This window comes from Schistocerca piceifrons, chromosome 7, assembly GCF_021461385.2.
Source record: "Schistocerca piceifrons isolate TAMUIC-IGC-003096 chromosome 7, iqSchPice1.1, whole genome shotgun sequence".
In the NCBI taxonomy this organism is placed as follows: Eukaryota; Metazoa; Arthropoda; class Insecta; order Orthoptera; family Acrididae; genus Schistocerca; species Schistocerca piceifrons.
The window spans coordinates 149100566-149122632 of NC_060144.1; the positions used below are offsets into that span (position 1 = coordinate 149100566).

Consider the following 22067-nt stretch of genomic DNA (forward strand, 5'->3'; position numbering starts at 1 on the left):
TGGTGACATTGATGTGATTGGACAGTGTATAATGAATACTATATTGTATTTTTCGTCATCCAGTTGTTGTCAGGCGAAAAATAACTTTTTGGAGCGCAATTTCCTTAAGTTACTATTTAGATGCTATTTATGATACTGTGATCTTATTAATCCATATGTGTCGTTCTGGAGATGCACTTAGAATGCCCTCGTACACCAGGATGTCCGACTTTTGGCGTTTTGCGAACACGTTGAAACTGTACAATAGACTTTCAACGTTTACTCTGTGTTGATCGTACACGGTTACTGCATCTAGTGTTGCCAACTGTCGCTTCAAGGTTTTTGTTCGTCTTATGTTAACGTTGTGTCTGATGTAGTTTGATATTTATTTGTTCGTTGTGTATGTAAGTGTGCTATTGGGTACGTCATTTTTTTACTGTTAGTGGTGGGAGGTTAACTTCAAATAACAAACAGAAACGCAAAGTTTTGAACTTGGCTGCTTGTTTCAGTGACCGTTTATAAGTTAAAATTGAAACAAATGAGCCCTCGGTCACAATTTTTTTAGTTTTATTAACCAGTTTTCAACACTTCTAAGAGTGCCTTCATCAGAATTCAGACATTTAAAATGGTTTATAACATATTACAAATTTATGGGAAAAAATTTTTTTTATATAAAAAAAGGTCTAAGTACTGACTAACAATACAAGACAGAGACAGTACTTACATGTCACGTACAAAATAAATAACAGGCCAGAAGGGTTTTAGTCACAAAATATTTAAAAGGAATGTGTGAAGGCGAGACTGTGGCTGTTCAGGTATGAGCAGCCCTTAGAGGCTCGCTTTCACACATTTTGTGACTCAAGTCTTTCGCCTGTTATTTATTTTATACGTGGCATGTAAGTACTGTCTACGTCTTGTATTGTTAGTCAGTACTTACACCTTTTTTAACATAATTTTTTTTTCTTCCCTTAAATTTGTAATTACGTTATAGACCACTTTAAATGTCTAAATTCTGATGAAGGCACTCATAGAAGCGTCGAAACCTGGTTAATAAGACTAAAAGATTGTGACCGAGGGCTCACTGTTTCAATTTTAACGAACAGAAATGCAGACGAACAAGATTGTGTAACAACTTACTCTACCACTGCAGACACACAATGATCTTATCTTGTAACTCCAATTCCAATTCGTCAGAGCTCTACATACGTACCTGTCTCAGTAAAATTCTGATGTAGTTTGCTAATTACTGACAGAAAGACTTTATTAAATCTTTGTGAAACTCTACTGGATCATTAGTAGTTCATCACTTCAAACTTCCGGGTTATTAGGGCATGGTCGATGTATAAAACTTCCTCCTAACGGTGTCCCTCCGACTGTGGAGACGTCTTCAGAGGTAAAATACCGAGAAAGCTTACATTATATGATTAGCACTTCAACTTCCTCACATTTCCTGACACTGTATATCTTTCACAGCAGCCTATGTAGTTTTAATTTGGATCCCAGAGCTCCTTGCTCTCTGTGGATATTTGATGCTGTTGGCTTGTCTTATTCCATTACTTCGTAACTGAAAATTGTTCATAAAATATCATTAACAATGAAACTTTAGTAATGTGCCATAGATGTACAAAATATATCAAATAGACCTTTTTCTTGTAAACTTGGGGTTTCAATTTCAGGATGCTAGTTAACCCAGAAAAAGTATAATAATTCATGAAAGAGCAGGTTTTGAAATTAGGATCAAGAAACCTAAGAGTTCTTACCGTCATTGTGTAGTGCAGTGACTGATAGTAAACATATTGCAGCAACAAAAGGACCGTTGTTGAATAGTAAATCAACAGTTTGTCATTGTATCAGAATGAGAATTGAAAAATGCTTTCTAAACGTCATTCGTATGAAATATAATGAGGGAGAACTTGCTGATTTATATCACACAAGTTTATTTACAATATATTTATAAAATTCACATCAGAGATAAGAAATTTACATCTATATATTAATCTTGGTGTATTCACAGTATGAAATATGGACTTTACACAAATTAGACTCTGCGTGCTAAAAAACTGTAATAAATTATTTCTCATTAAAAACATCTTTACAGCAGATATACCAGATACGGAAAGGATGATTTGCGCTGCGACACGAAGAGAAACGTACTTATTACAGCCGACACATTATATCCGCTCTTAGCAAAGATACTGAAAATATTTCAGTTAGCTGCAGCATTTCAAGCCGTCTATGGTGGAAAACCCGAAGTAGCAGTAAATAAAGATGACGATGAAGAAGCTCGAATTTAAAAAGACAGAAATATAAAATCCACGGCACTCCCGTTTACTCCTAAGATATGCTGCATGAGTTACAGTTTCTACATTTTCTGTATCTTCCTTCGTTTTCTTGGTCTAATTTTTTCCGTAAGGCATCTGAAACAGAAAACAAAGCCGTCAGTAAAATTTCCCGGAACAACAATAATTTGCCATGATACACTGCTATTTTCTGATGGTAATGCAACAAAAAGAACTTCAACACCTCTTCCGTGTACATTACACATAGTGTGTCACTCATTGCATGACAAAATATTTGTGCATGTGAAGTAAGTTTAGGCGACTTACCAGCAACACCTTTCTTATCAATCGCTGTCAAGCTCTCGTAGAGTTCTTTGATGGGATTCACTTCAGGGCCAAGGCCATGCGCCCATATTAACATCATCCGGAAGCCATGTTCTTTGTAGCTGGACGGACCTGAATACATAAAATATATGAAATTGACAATTTGTTTGACTTATCGCTGTTTGTGGCGTTAAGATAAGATAAGAAATTTTAAGAAATAAGATAATAAAGATAAGAGTTCAAGATAAGAAATTTTAAAACAATTACAAAAATGATTTAATAATGTACCAACGATAACACTATGGTCTTATATATTACTAAATGTATGTACCCTTAAATGACTATTTAGACTTATGCATAGCATAGAGAATTATGCAAATGCTGTCAACAGGGAATTTTAAAAACACGTTTCTTGTAGTGGCCATTTTCACAGCAGCTGTATATAAATTGTAGTTGTTTCAAAGAAAATGCGTTTTTTGCATGCTGCACATTCCAAAAATAACAAAAAACACAGATATCTACCAAAAAGCAGAAATATGCCAACTACAGTGCAACACATGTGATGGAAGGTATATAGGACAAACCAGTAGAACATTTGACACCCAGTACAAAGAACATATCAGAGCATGGAAATATGGAACAAGCCACTCAACTTTTGCAGAACATCTGAGAGGAAATAACCATAAACCTACCACAAGAGAAAATGATATCAAAATAATTTGAATAAACAATGAAAGACATCTCCTAATATTACAGGAAAATTATCAAATATACAAAACAAATGCTGAAAAGAAACAGCTACTAAATGAACAAGTAAATACGACTAAATTATTATTATTATTATTTTTAAGAACAAATGAATAAAAATAGTAATAAAAATAAAATAAATAATTTATTTTATTAAAGAAAATAAGAAATTTCTCTCCCTCTCTGACACACACACGCACGCACACACACACACACACACACACACACACACACACACACACACACACATACATACACATTCACACACATTCACAAAACAGTTGATTGCAGAAAACTGAGAATGTTGGTAATACCTAGAGAAACAAAAGAAACTCTGTATTAAAAAGATGGCAGTTACAGTGATGTGTAACGTAAACAGTAAACTGAAATGAATCGTTAGGTGTCCACCTGGTTTCCAGATGAGAAAAGGTAGTTTGCTTAGATGCAGTGAATTAGAAGTTACCTGTAAGTACCTTTCCATTTCATAAAAAACGTTAAGAAACTGTTTTTAAATCTATAACCTAGATGTGAAACCATAACCTATGTGTAAAAATGGACGAATCATGTAATATTTCAGGACACCAATTGTAGATGCCTTGTAAAAAAGGGGAAACGTGTCTGGCATTTTCTTTTAAACAACTGCAGTTTATAATTTTAAAAATGTTTTACAGAGCATTTACTCTGTTACGTAGCTTTTCGTCAACCATTAAGCACATCGTGTAAAAGGGTTTAACGTGACAAAGGAATGACGCACATTCTCCGACTTCTAACTAAATCACTGAATCTAGTAATGTCATATTCCTTAACTTTATTCTTAGCAGTATGGCGATATATTTTTCTTTTATGCAGTCTGTTAGGAAGCTCAACTGACCCAGTAATTCTGCCGTGAATGACTCCTCATGCCTTCCTCATGTGATTATCGTTTGTCTCTCCCGTTTTGAGCAAAATATACAGCAAAGTATAGGCTCTGCACATTGCGCATATAACATTTTAGATCTGCTGTACAGTTCACTTTAGCTTATGATTTTTTTAAATATTTTTTTACCGAGTTTTACCGGTATTACGAGGAGCGTTCAATTAGTAACGCAATACGTTTTTTTAAACAAGTTAATTTTATTCAGGATTCCAATGCATCATATTACTCCCTACTCTATTAGCTACGAAACCCTATTTTCAAACACAACCCGCCGTTCAAAGCGAAGGCCTTATACCACCTTACTGGGATCGCCTGTATGCCTGCATGGTACCACTGTACTGGTCGACGTCGGAGCCAAAGCCGTGCCGCATCAATTACTTCTCCATCATCCACTTACTGCTTCCCACAGAGTGCGTCCTTCATTGGGTCAAACAGATAGAAGTTGGAAGGTGCGAGATCCGGGCTTTACGGTGGATTAGGAAGAAGAGTCCGATGGAATGTTGTGAACTGCTCTCGGGTGCGCAGACTTTTGTGGGGCCCTGCGTTGTCTTGGAGAAGTTCGTTTGCATCCGTCGATCACCTCGAATGAGAGTGTCCGCACGTTCCACGACACACAGTGCTTTTGTTCACAACAGCTCTCCATAGACGTTCTGCAAGCCCCTTCGACTATGTGCATTCCTGTTTTTCCGCCAAAAGGAACTCAATGACAGCTCTCTGATTGGAACGTACCTCCGTTACAGACACCATTTGGAAGGCTATATATAGCGCCGCCACCAATCGGAACTTCATGAAACTATAGAGACTGAAGCGGGAGTAATCCACGATGTCTTACAATAAATTCCGCACTTTTTCAATCGAAACTGTCCGACAATCAAAATGTGTGACATTATTTATCGAGCGCCCCTCGTATATCAAGTACCTATACACCCGTCTACCTCTGCTCATAATATCATGTTATTTTTCATAATAACACTGGTTGCATACTTTATGAAAAATACCCTACTTCTTCGGGACTTTCACATCAGGGTTGTAGTATATTTAGGAACACATTGTTTTGTTCACATAGCTTAAGTGACATTTTCTGAAAGCTTTGGTATGTCTGTTATCAATTGTGTTTATCAGTGACTAACAAGACTTTTTGCACTTACGTTCTCTTTTAACCACTAGTTGAGCTTAAGAGTGAAGCGCGTGTTACTGTTGTCAAGTACTACGACTGAACGGAACAAGTTTGTTTCCAAACACGACATAGTGCATACAGTTGACATTTGCAATGTGTGAAATTTTCAGTGCAGTACGGATACAATGATAAATAGCGGAAAGAAATAAAAATATCTATTTTTTTAAGTCATTAGTCTTCTGACTGGTTTGATGCGGTCAGCCATGAATTCCTCGCCTATACAGTCTGACAAGGGGAAGGCCTCAGACACGGCAAACCGATTCGGCTCAAATTTGGTAGGTCGCTTGTGTACAGCCTAAAACGAAGGAATCTAAGATATTTTGGGTCAACACCCCCGCAATTTTGAGAAAATCACGCCTAAATGTTATGACCAGCAATGGACTCAAAATTGGAGGGATCGATAGATAACTGTAAATAGAGCATTTTTCATCATCAGGTATGGGGTCTGCAAACGCAAACTTTTCCAGAAGTCGAGGAAAGAAGCTTTTACAACTGTCGCATCTCTACCCACATGGCCGGCCGCGGTGGTCTAGCGGTTCTAGGCGCGCAGTCCGGAACCGCGCGACTGCTACGGTCGCAGGTTCGAATCCTGCCTCGGGCATGGATGTGTGTGATGTCCTTAGGTTAGTTAGGTTTAAGTAGTTCGAAGTCCTAGGGGATTGATGACCACAGATGTTAAGTCCCATAGTGCTCAGAGGCATTTGAACCATTTTTTTTGTACCCACATGGTAAACATCGCCGACAGCGCAGATATCGCAACGGCTAAGGTAACTGGCTGGGAATCGGAGAACCCGGGTTCGAATATCGAAAAAACCTAGTGGTTGTTACTCTTTTAGTTTGTATTTTTCCATATCTCAATTGATAGGGATAGGAGGGTTAATGAGGTAAGTAACTCAATAAAGAATGATAATAGTAAGGTAGGCAAACTAATTTCCCAAAGGCCGTGAGTTACTAAAAAAAGTGTTGAACTATTAAGTCTTGTCACATGAAAACAACTACGAGTAAGAGTGCTTCGAATTCCTCACGAGGGATCACAGATAGCCAACCGCGCTACGTTTGTTTACAGCGAGGCACGGGACAGAATGCACGCGGGGTGAGCTATGTTGTCCCGGTTGCCTCTTCGTCATATCGTAGTTGTGAATCCGGAAGAGAGAAGGTGTCCAGCACGAGCCTTATAGAAGTCAATCGGCAAGAGTTGTTTTCCATCACTAGGCTGCGGCGAACCTCGCGGATACATGTAGTGATTTTTCCATCATGAATATGCCGAATGAAATAAGTTTTGTGAATGAAAACAGTGTTATTCTGTAAGTAACATATAACGAGTACTGTATGTAGTTTGTAGTAATTAGCTCGTCTGTTTATGCCGCAGTAACTAGTTATTTTTTGTTGTCATATTTTTCAGGTGCATAATCTGAGTAATGGAGGATGTACACCCTTCGACTAGCGCTGTAATATATAGTTGGGAGCCTGTCACAGACGATGGCAAGCGGGAAGTCACCGTCGCTGTCTTTTGGTTTACAAAAGTGTTGCAATACGTCTCTCATAAGGAGGTACAAAATATAGAAGATAAACAGAGAGTGGCGGCTCTTTTCAGCACACAAACGGCGTCACTTATGACCGGTTTTAATCGTGATTACGTAATCAACACCGGTCAAACAGGATGCGAGTATCGGGTGAACATTCGAAGCACGTTATCGCATAAGGGAGAAAAACGAACCATTGTCACAGTTGGTAGTAAAAATATAATAACACATTCGTACACGGCGCAAAATGCCATTACAGGCTCTGGAAAAGTGTTGCCTAAGGTTTTCCTGTGTTTACAAGAAACGATTGTTACATTTGGTCCTCACGTTATAGAGGAAAATGGTTCAAGAGGCTATGAGCACTATGGGACTTAACTGCTGAGGTTATCAGCCCCCATAGAACTTAGAACTACTTAAACCTAACTAACCTAAGGACATCACACACATCTATGCCCGAGGCAGGATTCGAACCTGCGACCGTAGCGGTCACGCGGTTCCAGATTGAAGCGCCTAAAACCGCACGGCCACACCGGCCGGCATTTATAGAAGAGGTCAATCGTTTAACCGACTCGTTGAAAAATGTTTACATTACCTGCTCCAAACTGACGAATACGATTTACAGAACATTTCTTGAGAATGTTTTAAAACCATGCGTTTCTGATAACAAGTTTTGTCTAGTATTGGATTCCTGGAGTGGACATAGGAATACTACAATGTATGACACAATGCTTATAGTTGGCGAGGGTCAGCCGACGTGCACAGTAAAAATAATACCGCCAAACTGCACACCTGTGTGCCAGCCGTGTGATGTTTATTTCTATCGCCAGGTTAAAAACTTTATTTCCAGGCTTCACAATTGCAGTGTGCCTCTGGAAACCCAGCGGGAATTGCACAACCGCACGGATGCAATAACTATTTACAGCATAATTCATAACCAACTTTCAGCATCGATTTTTCAGGCAATGATATCGTATGCGTGGTACACATCAAATTTAATTCCCGAAAAAGACATATTTTTAAATGTAAATCAAGTTCGTTTTCCGCAGACTCTTCGGAAGGAACAGTGTAGCTTTCGAAAGATTGCATTTATTAGATGTCCTTGGAGCCGTGAGTATATTTGTTTCAAATTTTTGTATGACAAGTACCATCCATCTAGTCGTTCGACGAAAAGTGAGGACACGTAACATTGATTGGAAGAGCCATTGTAAAGTGACCTGGAGTAACTTTTAGTTGTTTACTACCCCAAGAGGTTTGAGAAATTTATTTGCCTACCTTATTATTATCACTCCTTATTGATTTACTTACCTTATTAACCCTCGTATCCCTATCAATTGAGATATGGAAAAATACAAACGAAAAGAATAAAAAAGGTCCCAGCCAGTTACCTTAGCCGTTGCGCTATCAGTGCTGTCGTGAAACAGCGTTTACCATGTGCGTACAGAGGCGACAGCTGTAAAAGTTTCTTTCCTCCATTTCTGGAATAGTATGCGTTTTCCTATCCCAAACCTGATGGTGAAAAATGCCCTCTTTACAATTATCTATCGATCCCGCCAATTTTGAGTCGATTGCTCTTCATAACTTTTAGGGATGATTTATTCAAAATTGCGGGTGTTGACCCCAATTGTTTTAGATTCCTTCGTTTTAGGTTGTACACAAGCGACCTGCCAAATTTGAGCCGAAACCGGTTGGCCGTGTCTGAGGCCTTCCCCTTGTGAGAGTATCACTTGCAACTTAGTTCTTCAGTTATTTGCTAGATGCATTCAAATCTCTGTCTTCCTCTACAGACTTTTACCTTCTACAGATTCCTCTACTACCATGGAAGTTATTCCCTCATTTCTTAACAGATCTTCTACCATCGTGTCCCTTCTTCTTGCAACCATTTCCCAAATATTCATTTCCTCACCGGATCTCGGAGAAACTTCTCATTGCATACCTTATCGGTCCACCTAACTTTCAACATTCTTCTGAAGCACCTCATCCCAAATGCTTCGATTCTCTTCTGTTCCGGTTTTCCCACCGTCCATGTTTCGCTACCATACAATGCTGTGCTAAAAACGTACATTCTCTGAAATTTCTTCCTGAAATTAAGGCCTTTGTTTAATCCTAGTAGACTTCTCGTGGACAGGAATGTCCTTTTTGCCATTGCTAGTCTGCTTTTTATGTCCTCCTTGCTCCATCCGTCATGGGTTATTTTGCTAGCTAGGTAACAGAATTCCTCAGCTTCATCTACTCTGTGGTAACGAATTATGCTCTTAAGTTTGTTGCTGCTCTCATTTATACTACTACTCATTACTTTCGTCTTTCTTAGATTTTATCTCAGTCCATATTCTGTACTCATTAGATTGTACATTCCTTTCAGAAGATCCTGTAAGTCTTCTTTACTTTCACTCAAGAAGATGACGACCAGCAATGAAAGAATCATATCATTGACATCCTTTCTCCTTGGATTTTATTTCCGCTCCTGAACTTTCCTTTTATTTCCATCACTGCTTCTTCGATATGTAGATAGAACAGTCTGCTGTACACCCTTTTTAATCCGAACACTTCGTTCTTGGTCTTCTTCTCTTACTATTCCTTCTTGGCTCTGGTACATGCTGTACATTACCCGTCTCTTCACATACCTTACCAATATTTTCTTCAGAATTTCGAACAACTTGCATCATTTGAACGCTGTTTCCAGTTCGACAGATACTTGATTTTTGTTTATTCTTGCTTCCATTATCAACCGCAAGGTCAGAATTGTCTCTCTGGTGCCTTTACCTTCTCTAAAGCCAAACTGGTCGTCATCTAACACATACTCAATTTTCTTCTCCATTCTTCTGCATATTGTTCTTGTCAGCACCTTGGATGCGTGAGCTGTTCAGCTGATTGTGCAATAACTCTCGCACTTTGTCAGCTCTTGCACTCTTCGGAATTGTGCGGATGATATTTTTTCGGAAGTCAGATCATATATCGCCAAACTCATACATACTCATACATTCTACCATACGACTTTCCCCAATGGAATTTTATCCTTCCCTTCTGCATTATTTTATCTCAAGTATTCCAAAGGTCTTTTACATTCTGAGTCTAATACTGGATCCCGTGTCTCTTCTAAATTGGCTCCTGTTTCTTCTTCTTTCATATCAGACAAATCTTTCCCCTCATAGGGTCCTCCAATCATGCTCTTTTCACATATCCGCTCTCTCTCTTGCATTTTAGCACCATTGCTTTTAATTTCACCGAACCTTGTTTTGATTTTTCTTGCGATGTGTCACTACATCAAGGAGGCATATCATTTTCGATTTCTTCACATTTCTCACGCAGCTATTTCGTTTTAGCTTCCCTGCACTTCTTGTTTATGTAATTCGTCAGCGGCTTGTATTTCTGAAGTCCACAAATTCAATGAACATTTTTGTACTTACTTCTTTCATCGATCAACTGAAGTTACCTTCTTTGCACATATGTTTTTCTTTCCAAATTCCGTGATTGTCCTTTTTAGAGATGTCCATTCCTCTTCAACTGTACTGCCTTCTGAGCTATTCCTTGTTGTAGTATCTACCGTCTTAGAGAATTTCAACCGTATCTCCTCATTTCTTAGTACTTCTGTATCCCACTTCTTTACGTATTGATTCTTCCTGACTAACTTCAGCCTACTCTTCATCACTACTACACTGTGATCTGTGTCTATATCTGATCCTGGATACTCCTTACAATCCAGTATCTGATTTCGCAATCTCTGTTTGACCATAATCTAATCTAACCGAAATCCTTCCGCAATTCCCGGCCTTTTCCAAGCATATCTCTTCCTCTTGTGATTTTTGAACAGAGTATTCGCTTTTACTAGCTTTAATTTATTACAAAACTCAACTGGTCTTTCTTCTCTCTCAATCCCAGTTCCAAGCCCGTATTCTCAAGTAACCCTTTCTTCTAATCCTTTTCCTACAGCCGCATTTCAGTCCCCCATAATCATTAGATTTTCATCTCCCTTTACGTACTGCATTACGCGTTCAATATCCTCATATACTTTCTACATCCCTTCATCTTCAGCTGGCGACGTCGGCATGTCGGTGTCGGTTTGCCGTCTATTCTGAAAAGAACAACCCCATCACTGAACTGTTGCAGCAGCTCACTCTGTGCCGTACCTTCGCATTCATAACGAATCCTACTCCCGTTACAGCATTTTCTGCTACCGTGTATATTACCCTATCCTCATCTGACCAGAACACTTTCCATTTCACTTCACTGATGCTCACTGCATGTAAACTGAGACTGAGAATTTCTCTTTTCAGATTTTCTAGCTTCGTTACCACGTTCAAACTCCTGACATTCCGTGCCTGAACTTGTAGAATGGTACCTTTTCGTCCATCATTGAATCTTTCTCTTACGCTCATCTCCTCTTGGCAGTCCCTCCCGGATATCCTAATGGGAGATTAGTCAGGAATCTTTTGCCACTGGAGAAATCATGAGACTTTTTAGTTACCGACCACATCTCCTGTGAATACAGTACATGAGTCTTTAATGTAGTGTTTTTCATTGCCATCTGCACCCTCATGCCGCTGATCATTGCTGATTCTTCGGCCTTTTGGGGGCAGTTTCCCACCCGAAGAGCAAGAGAGTCCGCTAAACATCTGTCTGCTCCTTCGTCATCTTTGACGAGACCGTTGGCAGAACGAGCGTGACTTCTCACGCCGGAGGTCTTCGGCCGCCAATGCTGTTGATTTTTATTCAGAATTTAGGCAGAGGCGGGGTTCGAAACTGGGACCGAGGACGTTTTGATTACTCATCAAAGACCCTTCTCCTAGGCCACCGGTGTTAAACTAAATTTTACGGCTCTGTAACGAACCACTAGCAGAAAGAAAGGAAGATTTTTAGTGTGACGTCTCGTCGACAACGGAATCATTTTAGATGAAGCACAAGCTCGGATTAGGGAGGAATGGGGAAGGAAATGAGGCGTTCGCTATGCAAAGGAAGGATCCCAGTATTTGCCAGTAGAGATTTAGGGAAATCAAAGAAAACTAAATGTTGGAATAATTAGGTGGTTATTAGAACTTAGTCCTCCAGAATGCGAGTCCAGTGTTTTAACCACTTCACCACCTCGCTTTTTTATAACATTTAATCAAAATTGTTATTGTTTTCTTATATTTATTCCGCCTATGCTCCATTTACTTGGTTAATTAAGGTGAGGTTCAAAAATGGTTCAAAGGGCTCTGAGCACTATGAGACTTAACATCTATGGTCATCAGTCCCCTAGAACTTAGAACTACTTAAACCTAACTAACCTAAGGACAGCACACAACACCCAGTTATCACGAGGCAGAGAAAAATGAAGGTGAGGTCTTTTGTTTAAAATTGAAATAATGCCCGCATGTAAATGAGGCAGGAAGTAAAACTCTTATTGTTATACAACAGAGTAAAAAGAAACTGAATCGACAGCTGAACGCCACTGTATTTAAACCCAGTTAAAAAGCAGACACACACAAAGGCATTTCTTTAATACTCTGTTGGTTATGAATTCAACAAAACGGTACAGTAGCACAAATTTTCAAGTATTTTCCATAAACGAATTAGAGATACTGTATATTATAATGTACTTTTCAACAATTACAGTCCACATTATTTCACAACTTGCACATACTTGCAAACTAAGGATAATCTGTAAGACTTTCCAAGCTAATGCTTCATTCGTTTTCCTTCTTTTGTCTTGCTTGCCTCTCTGTACCGGCGTACTTACATATATTTTGATATCTTTTATTAATTTTGAAATAGCTCTCGGAATAGCTCCATGTTCCATTAGCCGCATACTCAGCACCAGAGTTTTAGGATCGAGATCCGCACTCAACAACTGTGAATCTTCGTGCATCTTCTTTATCAGATACGTTGCCTCAAGAGCTTTTTCTACATTTGGATTCCCTTTTGCTACCATTTTTTGCCAGTTTTTTGCTACATAGTTCACACAGTGCAATCTGACACGAATTGACTCGATGCTTGGACCGTTAAAGACCACTCGTCTTTTATACCAGAATACTTTGAAAAAATCTCAGTTTCAGAAGTTTTATTCCTCGATCATAGGAAGGGTTATGCTTTCACAACACACTGTATTCTGCATCATGCCGTAGTCAGTTTTGCATGTACACAACTCGTGAGATAGCAAGAAGATTCACTCGATTAGTACATAGAAATCGACAGAAGAAACATTTGCCTTAAAGCCACGAACAGCGCGAAGAAACCATAGGTAAGACAAAAAGTTTCGAAGAAGATGGAAGAAAGAAGGAAATACAGAATTTCTGTCACATTTAAAGTAGCAAAATATGTCGGACTCCAATCAACTCCGAAAGGAAGCTGAATGAGCTAGAACAGAATGGTTACAACAGTAATGTGTAGAAATGTAGGAACTACAAAGATTGCGGAGATACGATGTAATGTACCAGTGTAACCACACTTTATGTGGTTGGAGATTAGTGTATAGTTTTTACGAACATTTTCTTTATATTGAACGACTGAAGTAGTATTTTAGTAAAAAGAATTGAGCAGTTTCCAAAAATGATAAGGTTCAAAGCAACCGAATATGTAATATAAAATTCTTTGGCGAATTTTATAAGCCTACGTTAATGCATTGTCTACAGTTATTATCACTGCTACCGTTACCGTTTCGACTACTTTTGCTATTACAATTACTGGTATGATTACTAGTACGCTGCTTGTCATCAAATGTACGTGTTCGTGCGAGCTACTCGTCTTGTGAAGCGAACTTTGTGAAAATATATTGCAGAAAAGTGTTTCATGATGTTTTCGTGTTCTGAGTAATTGGAAAACATTATGTTCGAAGACAGCGGTCCCTGCTCAAGCGAGTGCTTAAGTACTGAAAGGAATTAATTCAATAAAATCTCAATCCAAAGGACTAAAGCAGACGATAAAGACAGTTACAAATCAGGATTTTTTTTCCGAACAACAGCTCGCAACTAAACGTCTGAGATGTAACAAGCATTCTTCAGAGTTAGACTCGCAGCAAGGGAATAATATCTCTCACCGCTGTCGTAAACGTTTCTAAGTGAAACAAGCCAATACAAATTATTTAGTGTGAAATGTAAGTACTTTCCCAGACGATACTTTAAATAGAAAGTGACTTATTGCAGACCTGTGACTTTAACTAACTAGTTAGCGAAACAACGCATGCTCTACCAATACCAACATTATTTACATACGTAAATGAGTGCAGTGAACAGGAAGATCATAAACTGTCACCCCTTACAGAAGGAAGCATTAGTGCTTTAACAAACTGAGCCAGTTTCTGCTATAATAACTAATCTAACTTGCGTCCCTGAGATCCCAGTGAAGTCAGATTGATGAAAAAAATTTTACGTTCAGTGAGCCAAGTAGGAGGCCGTTTCACCAGGAAGTAAATAACCTGAACTTCATAAAGAGGAGGGAGAACACTATGTTGGTGAGAAAGGACGAGAGCGCTAATGAAAATGTAGAAAAACAAGAAATTAGCGAATGGCAGAGACACTTATGATAATTGTATGAGGCAAGAGGCCTTCCAGATGCTTTGGATATGGAGAGTAAAAAATAACTGTACAATAAGAGCACAGGATTTACGATCATTACGCAAGATGTTCAGACTACAGTTAAGTACATGAAAAGTAGGGCTTATGGCGTTCCGGTACCTCCCAGGATTTTTCCAACTCATACAACAAATCAGCACCGAAGATTTAAAATAGTACACGTGCATTAAATCCGATCGTAAGTATAAGTTCCCGCTGCGCCAGCACCAATGAAGATGACAATTGGTGGCCAACGTGCTGTGATGGGCAGTGGCGTGGAGCAAGGTACCGTGTGTGCACGCGCGAGCGATTGTGTGACACCCACCGCAAACAGAGCTTCGTGCCGAAGTTGTGATCGATACAAACCACTGCAACCTTCGTGTCGACAGTCTTCTGTTTACTATGGAGCTTACGCTACATCCCTGCCCTTGTTTATCACACTTTTGTTGCTACGGTTTAAGGCACAGCACAGGAATATTTTTTTGCGGGAGGCTTGCAAATAATAAGGATTACAAGCCAGAGTCATCGAACGATGCGCCAGATGGTCAAACAGCGTGAGAACGGCCAGGAGAGCAAGAAGCGTATCTAACTGGAACAGTGAGAGACGGTAGTGATTCAGCTACAACGGAGGGCATCAAGAAGCGAACCTTTTGTTATTTATATTTACTGTTTGGATATTAATATAAAGCTCCAACTGTGGTGTCGACGTTACCTGCACTGGGAACTTGTTACTCATTATTTCAATATTACTCAGTTCACCAGGAAATGCTGATTACAAATTTCAGTTAGTCAGTGCTTATTGGTGGGAAGGAAGGACCACTCAAAAGCGCGCACTGAGAGGTATTTTTACTTAAATATCGATATACTGTCGATTTATCGATAGTACCTGAATTACCGTTACTATCGGTACTCTAGTTTAACTGTCGACAGTCCTATCGTTTACAATGTAATTCCTTTCGAATTTGCGCCTGAAAAATCGTCGGTTCCTATTAACTCCATGGCGTTTGGAGTGCAGACTGAAAGTAGATTGTGTGGAGGTGTTTAATCAACAACAAATACGATGGCACCTTAGTCGGTCTGTTATTTATAAGCTAAGGTGTTATTAGATCGGTCGGTGTGGGAGGGGGGGGGGGGTGAAAGAGGAAATTTTCTCGTTTATCTTTCAGTGATGAAAAGTCACGGTTGTGTGCATCTTGTACCAATCAGATGCTTATGGTAAAAAGTACACACATAAATAACATGGATTCGTAAACGTGCACTATACTGATTTTCATCTTCAAATGTATGAGCTCGTTTAATTGTAGCAAGTAATTGCAAATGTAAATAAGGCTCTTGTAATACAACGTAGTTAGGACAGGAAAAAATGACATTTTAAAGATTCGTTAAGTGTTTCTGATTGTACTGTGAAAGGTCTCTGTTGGATTCCTTTCATATTAATTTCTTAAATATGCTGTCATTTACGGCATAAATTCCTCTTTTAACTTTACTGTGGTGTTTCTGACTATTTGGAAGGAGACTGAGCAGTGGAACATGTTACTTTTACACATAAACAAGAACGATCTGTCACACTACTACACTTTAAAACACAATTTATATGTAATTCATGTCACGCAGTCTCATACGGAACCTACATCCGCTTTCTTTTATATACTGTATATGATAAGATACTGTCATCCCCCTTCCCTTCTGTGTGAGAGGATGAATGAGCAAATGTATTTCTAGGTGCATGCTTGATGGTAGCAGACAAGCCTGTCTGCTAGAGAACAGTAGGACCAACGTCAGAACAGGTAGCTACGCTTTGTAAAAGCAGAGAGGTTTCTATTCTTAGTATGGTCCTGTCTGTCCCTTGACATGTTGGTATAGGAAGCTGCCTCTTTGGTCACTTCCGTTTGTATCTGATAAGCACGCTAAGTAGGGGCCCAGGTCAGTCTGTCTGCGGCGAGCGTCTGAAGTGGTAAGATCTCCAGCTGAGCGCGTGTCTGCTAAGCCCGTAGGACAATGGATTTCTTAAGTTCAGCGTAACTGAAAATTTAGTCACCTTTACTTCAGGTTTAGCTCTAAAATATCTAATGTTATCTTAAATTGCAACGCAGTGTAATTCGAGTGTGAAGTTCAGAATATCTTCTGGTAGTTGCTTTGTCACTACTTTGTGAGTAAAGTGGAACCACGTGCTGATCAGTAACTCTAAGTAAGATCATCAATCTTATATGCGAATGTGAGTGAGATTAAAACGTCTCGTTCAATATAGCAACTTTTCTTTATGTTCAACACACGTGGGGTGTACTTTGTGAGACCAGTACCACGTGCTTATATAATTGTTTGAGCCATCAGGTTAGTAGTAAGACGATAGTAACCAGTTCGAGGTTTTTCTTTTGTAAATTGCGTTTCGATGTAATTTATTTTAATTATCAAAATTATTGTGGAGTTACACTCTTTGCATAAACCAAGTTGACCACGTGAAGCACGTGGTGTAAGCATCAAAGTAGCTCTCAGCTATTCTTCTTGGGAAGATTTCACAGAGAGTTAGTATGAATTTAGTATACCAGTATGCGGTAATTTCATGACGGACAAGATTGCGCTACGAACATAACATCTTTGAGTAAAAATTGAATCGGTTGGTTGTGGTTAATTTCCTCTTACATATGTTTCAACGTTCTTCGTGTGTTATTTTATGAATGCAGTGTTGTATATAGTCTCCCAATCTTGGCTCCCTATTTGATGTGTTCCATAAGATTACAAACTCACATTTACGCAATCCTAAATAAGGCACCAGTTTAGTTATGAATCAAGTCTGATATGCTGAAATTTTAACGGATCACTGATCAATGTTAAAATAAATGTCCAAATACAAACTGATTTATTTCTTTTTATTTAAATTGTCTTTATTCATATATATATATATATATATATATATATATATATATATATATATATATGTATATCATCGCCCCCCCCCCCCATGAACCATGGACCTTGCCGTTGGTGGGGAGGCTTGCGTGCCTCAGCGATACAGATGGCCGTACTGTAGGTGCAACCACAACAGAGGGGTATCTGTTGAGAGGCCAGACAAACATGTGGTTCCTGAAGAGGGGCAGCAGCCTTTTCGGTAGTTGCAGGGGCAACAGTCTGGATGATTGACTGATCTGGCTTTGTAACAAGCAAGGGGAAACTACAGCCATAATTTTTCCCGAGGACATCCAGCTTTACTGTATGATTAAATGATGATGGCGTCCTCTTGCGTAAAATATTCCGGAGGTAAAACAATCCCCCATTCGGATCTCCCGGCGGGGACTACTCAGGAGGACGTCGTTATCAGGAGAAAGAAAACTGGCGTTCTACAGATCGGAGCGTGGAATGTCAGATCCCTTAATCGGGCAGGTAGGTTAGAAAATTTGAAAAGGGAAATTGGTAGGTTAAAGTTAGATATAGTGGGAATTAGTGAAGTTCGGTGGCAGGAGAAACAAGACTTTTGGTCAGGTGATTACAGGGTTATAAATACAAAATCAAAAGGGGTAATGCAGGAGTAGGTTTAATAATGAATAAAAAAATAGGAGTGCGGGTTAGCTACTACAAACAACATAGTGAAAGCATTATTGTGGCCAAGAAAGACACAAAGCCCATGCCTACTACAGGAGTACAAGTTTATATGCCAACTAGCTCTGCAGATGATGAAGAAATAGATGAAATCTATGACGAGTTAAAAGAAATTATTCAGGTAGTGAAGGGAGACGAAAATTTAATAGTCATGGGTGACTGGAATTCGTCAGTAGGAAAAGGGAGAGAAGGTAACATAGTAGGTGAATATGGATTGGGGGGAAGGAATGAAAGAGGAAGCCGCCTGGTAGAATTTTGCACAGAGCATAACTTAATCATAGCTAACACTTGGTATACGAATCATAAATGAAGGTTGTATACCTGGAGGAATCCTGGAGATACTAAAAGGTATCAGATAGGTTATATAATGGTAAGACAGAGATTTAGAGACCACGTTTTAAATTGTAAGACATTCCCTTGGGCAGATGTGGATTCTGACCACAATCTATTGGTTATGAACTGCAGATTGAAACTGAAGAAACTGCAAAAAGGTGGGAATTTAAGGAGATGGGACCTGGATAAACTGAAAGAACCAGAGGTTGTAGAGAGTTTCAGGGAGAGCATAAGGGAACAATTGACAGGAATGGGGAAAAGAAATACAGTGGAAGAATAATGGGTAGCTCTGAGGGATGAAGTAGTGAAGGCAGCAGACGATCAAGTAGGTAAAAAGACGTGGGCTAATAGAAATCCTTGGGTAACAGAAGAAATATTGAATTTAGTTGATGAAACGAGAAAATATAAAAAGGCAGCAAATGAAGCAGGCAAAAAAGAATACAAACGTCTCAAAAATGATATCGACAGGAAGTGCAAAATGGCTAAGCAGGGATGGCTAGAGGACAAATGTAAGGATGTAGAGGCTTGTCTCACTAGGGGTAAGATAGATACTGCCTACAGGAAAATTAAAGAGACCTTTGGAGAGAAGAGAACCACTTGTATGAATATCAAGAGCTCAGCAACCCAGTTCTAAGCAAAGAAGGGAAGGCAAAAAGGTGGAAGGAGTATATAGAGGATTTATACAAGGGCGATTTATTTGAGGACAATATTATGGAAATGGAAGAGGATGTAGATGAAGACGAAATGGGAGATAAGATACCGCGTGAAGAGTTTGACAGAGCACTGAAAGACCTGAGTCGAAACAAGGCCCTAGGAGTAGACAACATTCCATTAGAACTACTGATGGCCTCGGGAGAGCCAGTCATGACAAAACTCTACCATCTGGTGACCACGATGTATGGGACAGGCGAAATACCCACAGACTTCAAGAAGAATATAATAATTCCAATCCCAAAGAAAGCAGGTGTTGGCAGATGTGAAAATTACCGAACAATCAGTTTAATAAGCCACAGCTGCAAAATACTAACACGAATTCTTTACAGACGAATGGGAAAACTGGTAGAAGCCGACCTCGGGGAAGGTCAGTTTGGATTCCGTAGAAATGTTGGAACACGTGAGGCAATACTGACCTTACGACTTATCTTAAGAAAGATTAAGAAAAGGCAAACCTACGTTTCTAGCATTTGTAGACTTAGAGAAAGCTTTTGACAATGTTAACTGGAATACTCTCTTTCAAATTCTGAAGGTGGCAGGGGTAAAATACAGGGAGCGAAAGGCTATTTACAATTTGTACAGAAACCAGATGGCAGTTATAAGAGTCGAGGGGCATGAAAGGGAAGCAGTGGTTGGGAAAGGAGTGAGACAGGGTTGTAGCCTCTCCCCGATGTTATTCAATCTGTATATTGAGCAAGCAGTAAAGGAAACAAAAGAAAAATTCGGGGTAGGTATTAAAATTCATGGAGAAGAAGTAAAAACTCTGAGGTTCGCCGATGACATTGTAATTCTGTCAGAGACAGCAAAGGACTTGGAAGAGCAGTTGAACGGAATGGACAGTGTCTTGAAAGGAGGATATAAGATGAACATCAACAAAAGCAAAACGAGAATAATGGAATGTAGTCAAATTAAGTCGGGTGATGCTGAGGGAATTAGATTAGGAAATGAGACACTTAAAGTAGTAAAGGAGTTTTGCTATTTGGGGAGCAAAAGAACTGATGATGGTCGAAGTAGAGAGGATATAAAATGCAGACTGGCAATGGCAAGGAAAGCGTTTCTCAAGAAGAGAAATTTGTTAACATCGGGTATAGATTTAAGTGTCAGGAAGTCGTTTCTGAAAGTATTTGTATGGAGTGTAGCTATGTAGAAGTGAAACATGGACGATAACTAGTTTGGACACGAAGAGAATAGAAGCTTTCGAAATGTGGTGCTACAGAAGAATGCTGAAGATAAGGTGGGTAGATCACGTAACTAATGAGGAGGTATTGAATAGGATTGGGGAGAAGAGAAGTTTGTGGCACAACTAGAAGAAGGGATCGGTTGGTAGGACATGTTCTGAGGCATCAAGGGATCACAAATTTAGCATTGGAGGGCACCGTGGAGGGTAAAAATCGTAGAGGGAGACCAAGAGATGAATACACTAAGCAGATTCAGAAGGATGTAGGTTGCAGTAGGTACTGGGAGATGAAGAAGCTTGCACAGGATAGAGTGGCATGGAGAGCTGCATCAAACCAGTCTCAGGACTGAAGACCACAACAAAAACATATATCACCGGTTATCGTAAGATGAGTACTAAAAGATTATAATTAATGTTAGTCTGGTTGGGAATTTGGTAAGCTAGACTGGATACCTGGTGAAACAGTTGCGCAGTAATCCAAGGTTAACTTCCTCAGATACCTCACAGCTTTTAACCCACTTCAATGGTCTTGAATATCAGCACCGCTTTCAGAACAAATTAATGCAACAACATTACAGATGGCGACCCTGTTCTGTGATTCCGCTAAACTCTGGAATCTCTGAAACGTTAGATTGCGAGCGTTGTGCAATCTCAATTTTTTTCCCTGCAGCCCTCAAACAACTTCGGCGTTGTTTCTGAGCAGACTTTCAAAAGATTCACGGCGTTTTTGAGTGGCGTTGTGTTGTTTGTCCTGTTTTGTTTTCTATATTTGTGTGTTTTATATGTATGTATTTTTTTTCTCGCTTGTAAATTGCACTGACTTCGATCAAAGATATAAATTTGTTTTGTGTGCGAAAAAGTGCGTACTAGGTTGGGTACCTTTCGTGTGACTGTCGTAATTTTTGAGGGATACATTTATTCTGATCAGTGTGTTGCGTACAGGGTATAAATTGAACCAATGCAGACACGTAACCAAGCTAAAAGTAGGCGGTCCAACAACTTTAGCAACATGGACCAAGGGGATAATTTGATTTCGAATATTAACGCATCGGTCGGTTCTGAAAGTGCATTGGAGAATACTTCAGAGGAAATGCAAAACAGGACGGTCGGGCTCACATCAGAGTGAGAAATTAATTTTCCTCCAACTAACCAAATTGATTTGGCAGAACTCATGAAAGCCTTATTGCAACAAAATAAAGAAAACGCAAAGAAATCTGAAAAGTCGATCCGAGAGCTAGGCGATCAAAAGACGAAAAAATCTGAAACATCGATCCGAGAGCTAGGCGAACAAATGACGCAGAAATCTGAAAAATCGAGCCGCGAGCTAGGCGAACAAATAGACGAAAAACTAATCCAGCAGACAAATAACGTCTATAAGAAGATGCAGAGAGTGTCCGATGATATCTCACAAAGAATGAACAATCTGCCAAGTGAAATAAAAAGTGATATTATGAAAGAATTAGGCCGTACATTTGTACAAATCGATGATCGTCTGCAAGCCTTAGAACAGTGCAAGCAGAGTCGCGATGCGGAATAGAAAGAGAGCATGGAACAGCTACTTAGGAATTTCCAAGCGCTGAGAGAAGAATGCTAAAGGGAATACCAGTAGGTACTCTCCAGGGTCCAGGAGGCGGAAACGCATTGTCCCGCGTCCGTTAGCAACACAGTAACGGACAACAGTCAAACGATTCACGCACTCGAACGGCAAGTAGAACAATTGCAGCAGACTAGGGCGGAGGACAACAGACAAATACATGATAAGATTGCGGCATTAGCGGATA

General features: G+C 39.5%; 1 protein-coding gene across 2 annotated transcripts in view; it reads right to left on the reverse strand.

Moving 5' to 3' along the window:
- Positions 1-1987: 1987 nt before the first annotated feature.
- LOC124805175 (ankyrin repeat and death domain-containing protein 1A-like) overlaps positions 1988-22067 on the reverse strand; it is a 683180-nt gene continuing 663100 nt past the window's right edge. For both annotated transcript variants that reach the window (XM_047265662.1, XM_047265661.1), the window contains exons 12-13: positions 2586-2714; positions 1988-2396 (exon numbers count right to left, since the gene is read on the reverse strand). In XM_047265662.1, the coding sequence (XP_047121618.1) occupies positions 2314-2396; positions 2586-2714 (212 nt within the window). In that variant the 3' untranslated portion in view covers positions 1988-2313. The remainder of the gene's footprint in view (positions 2397-2585; positions 2715-22067) is intronic.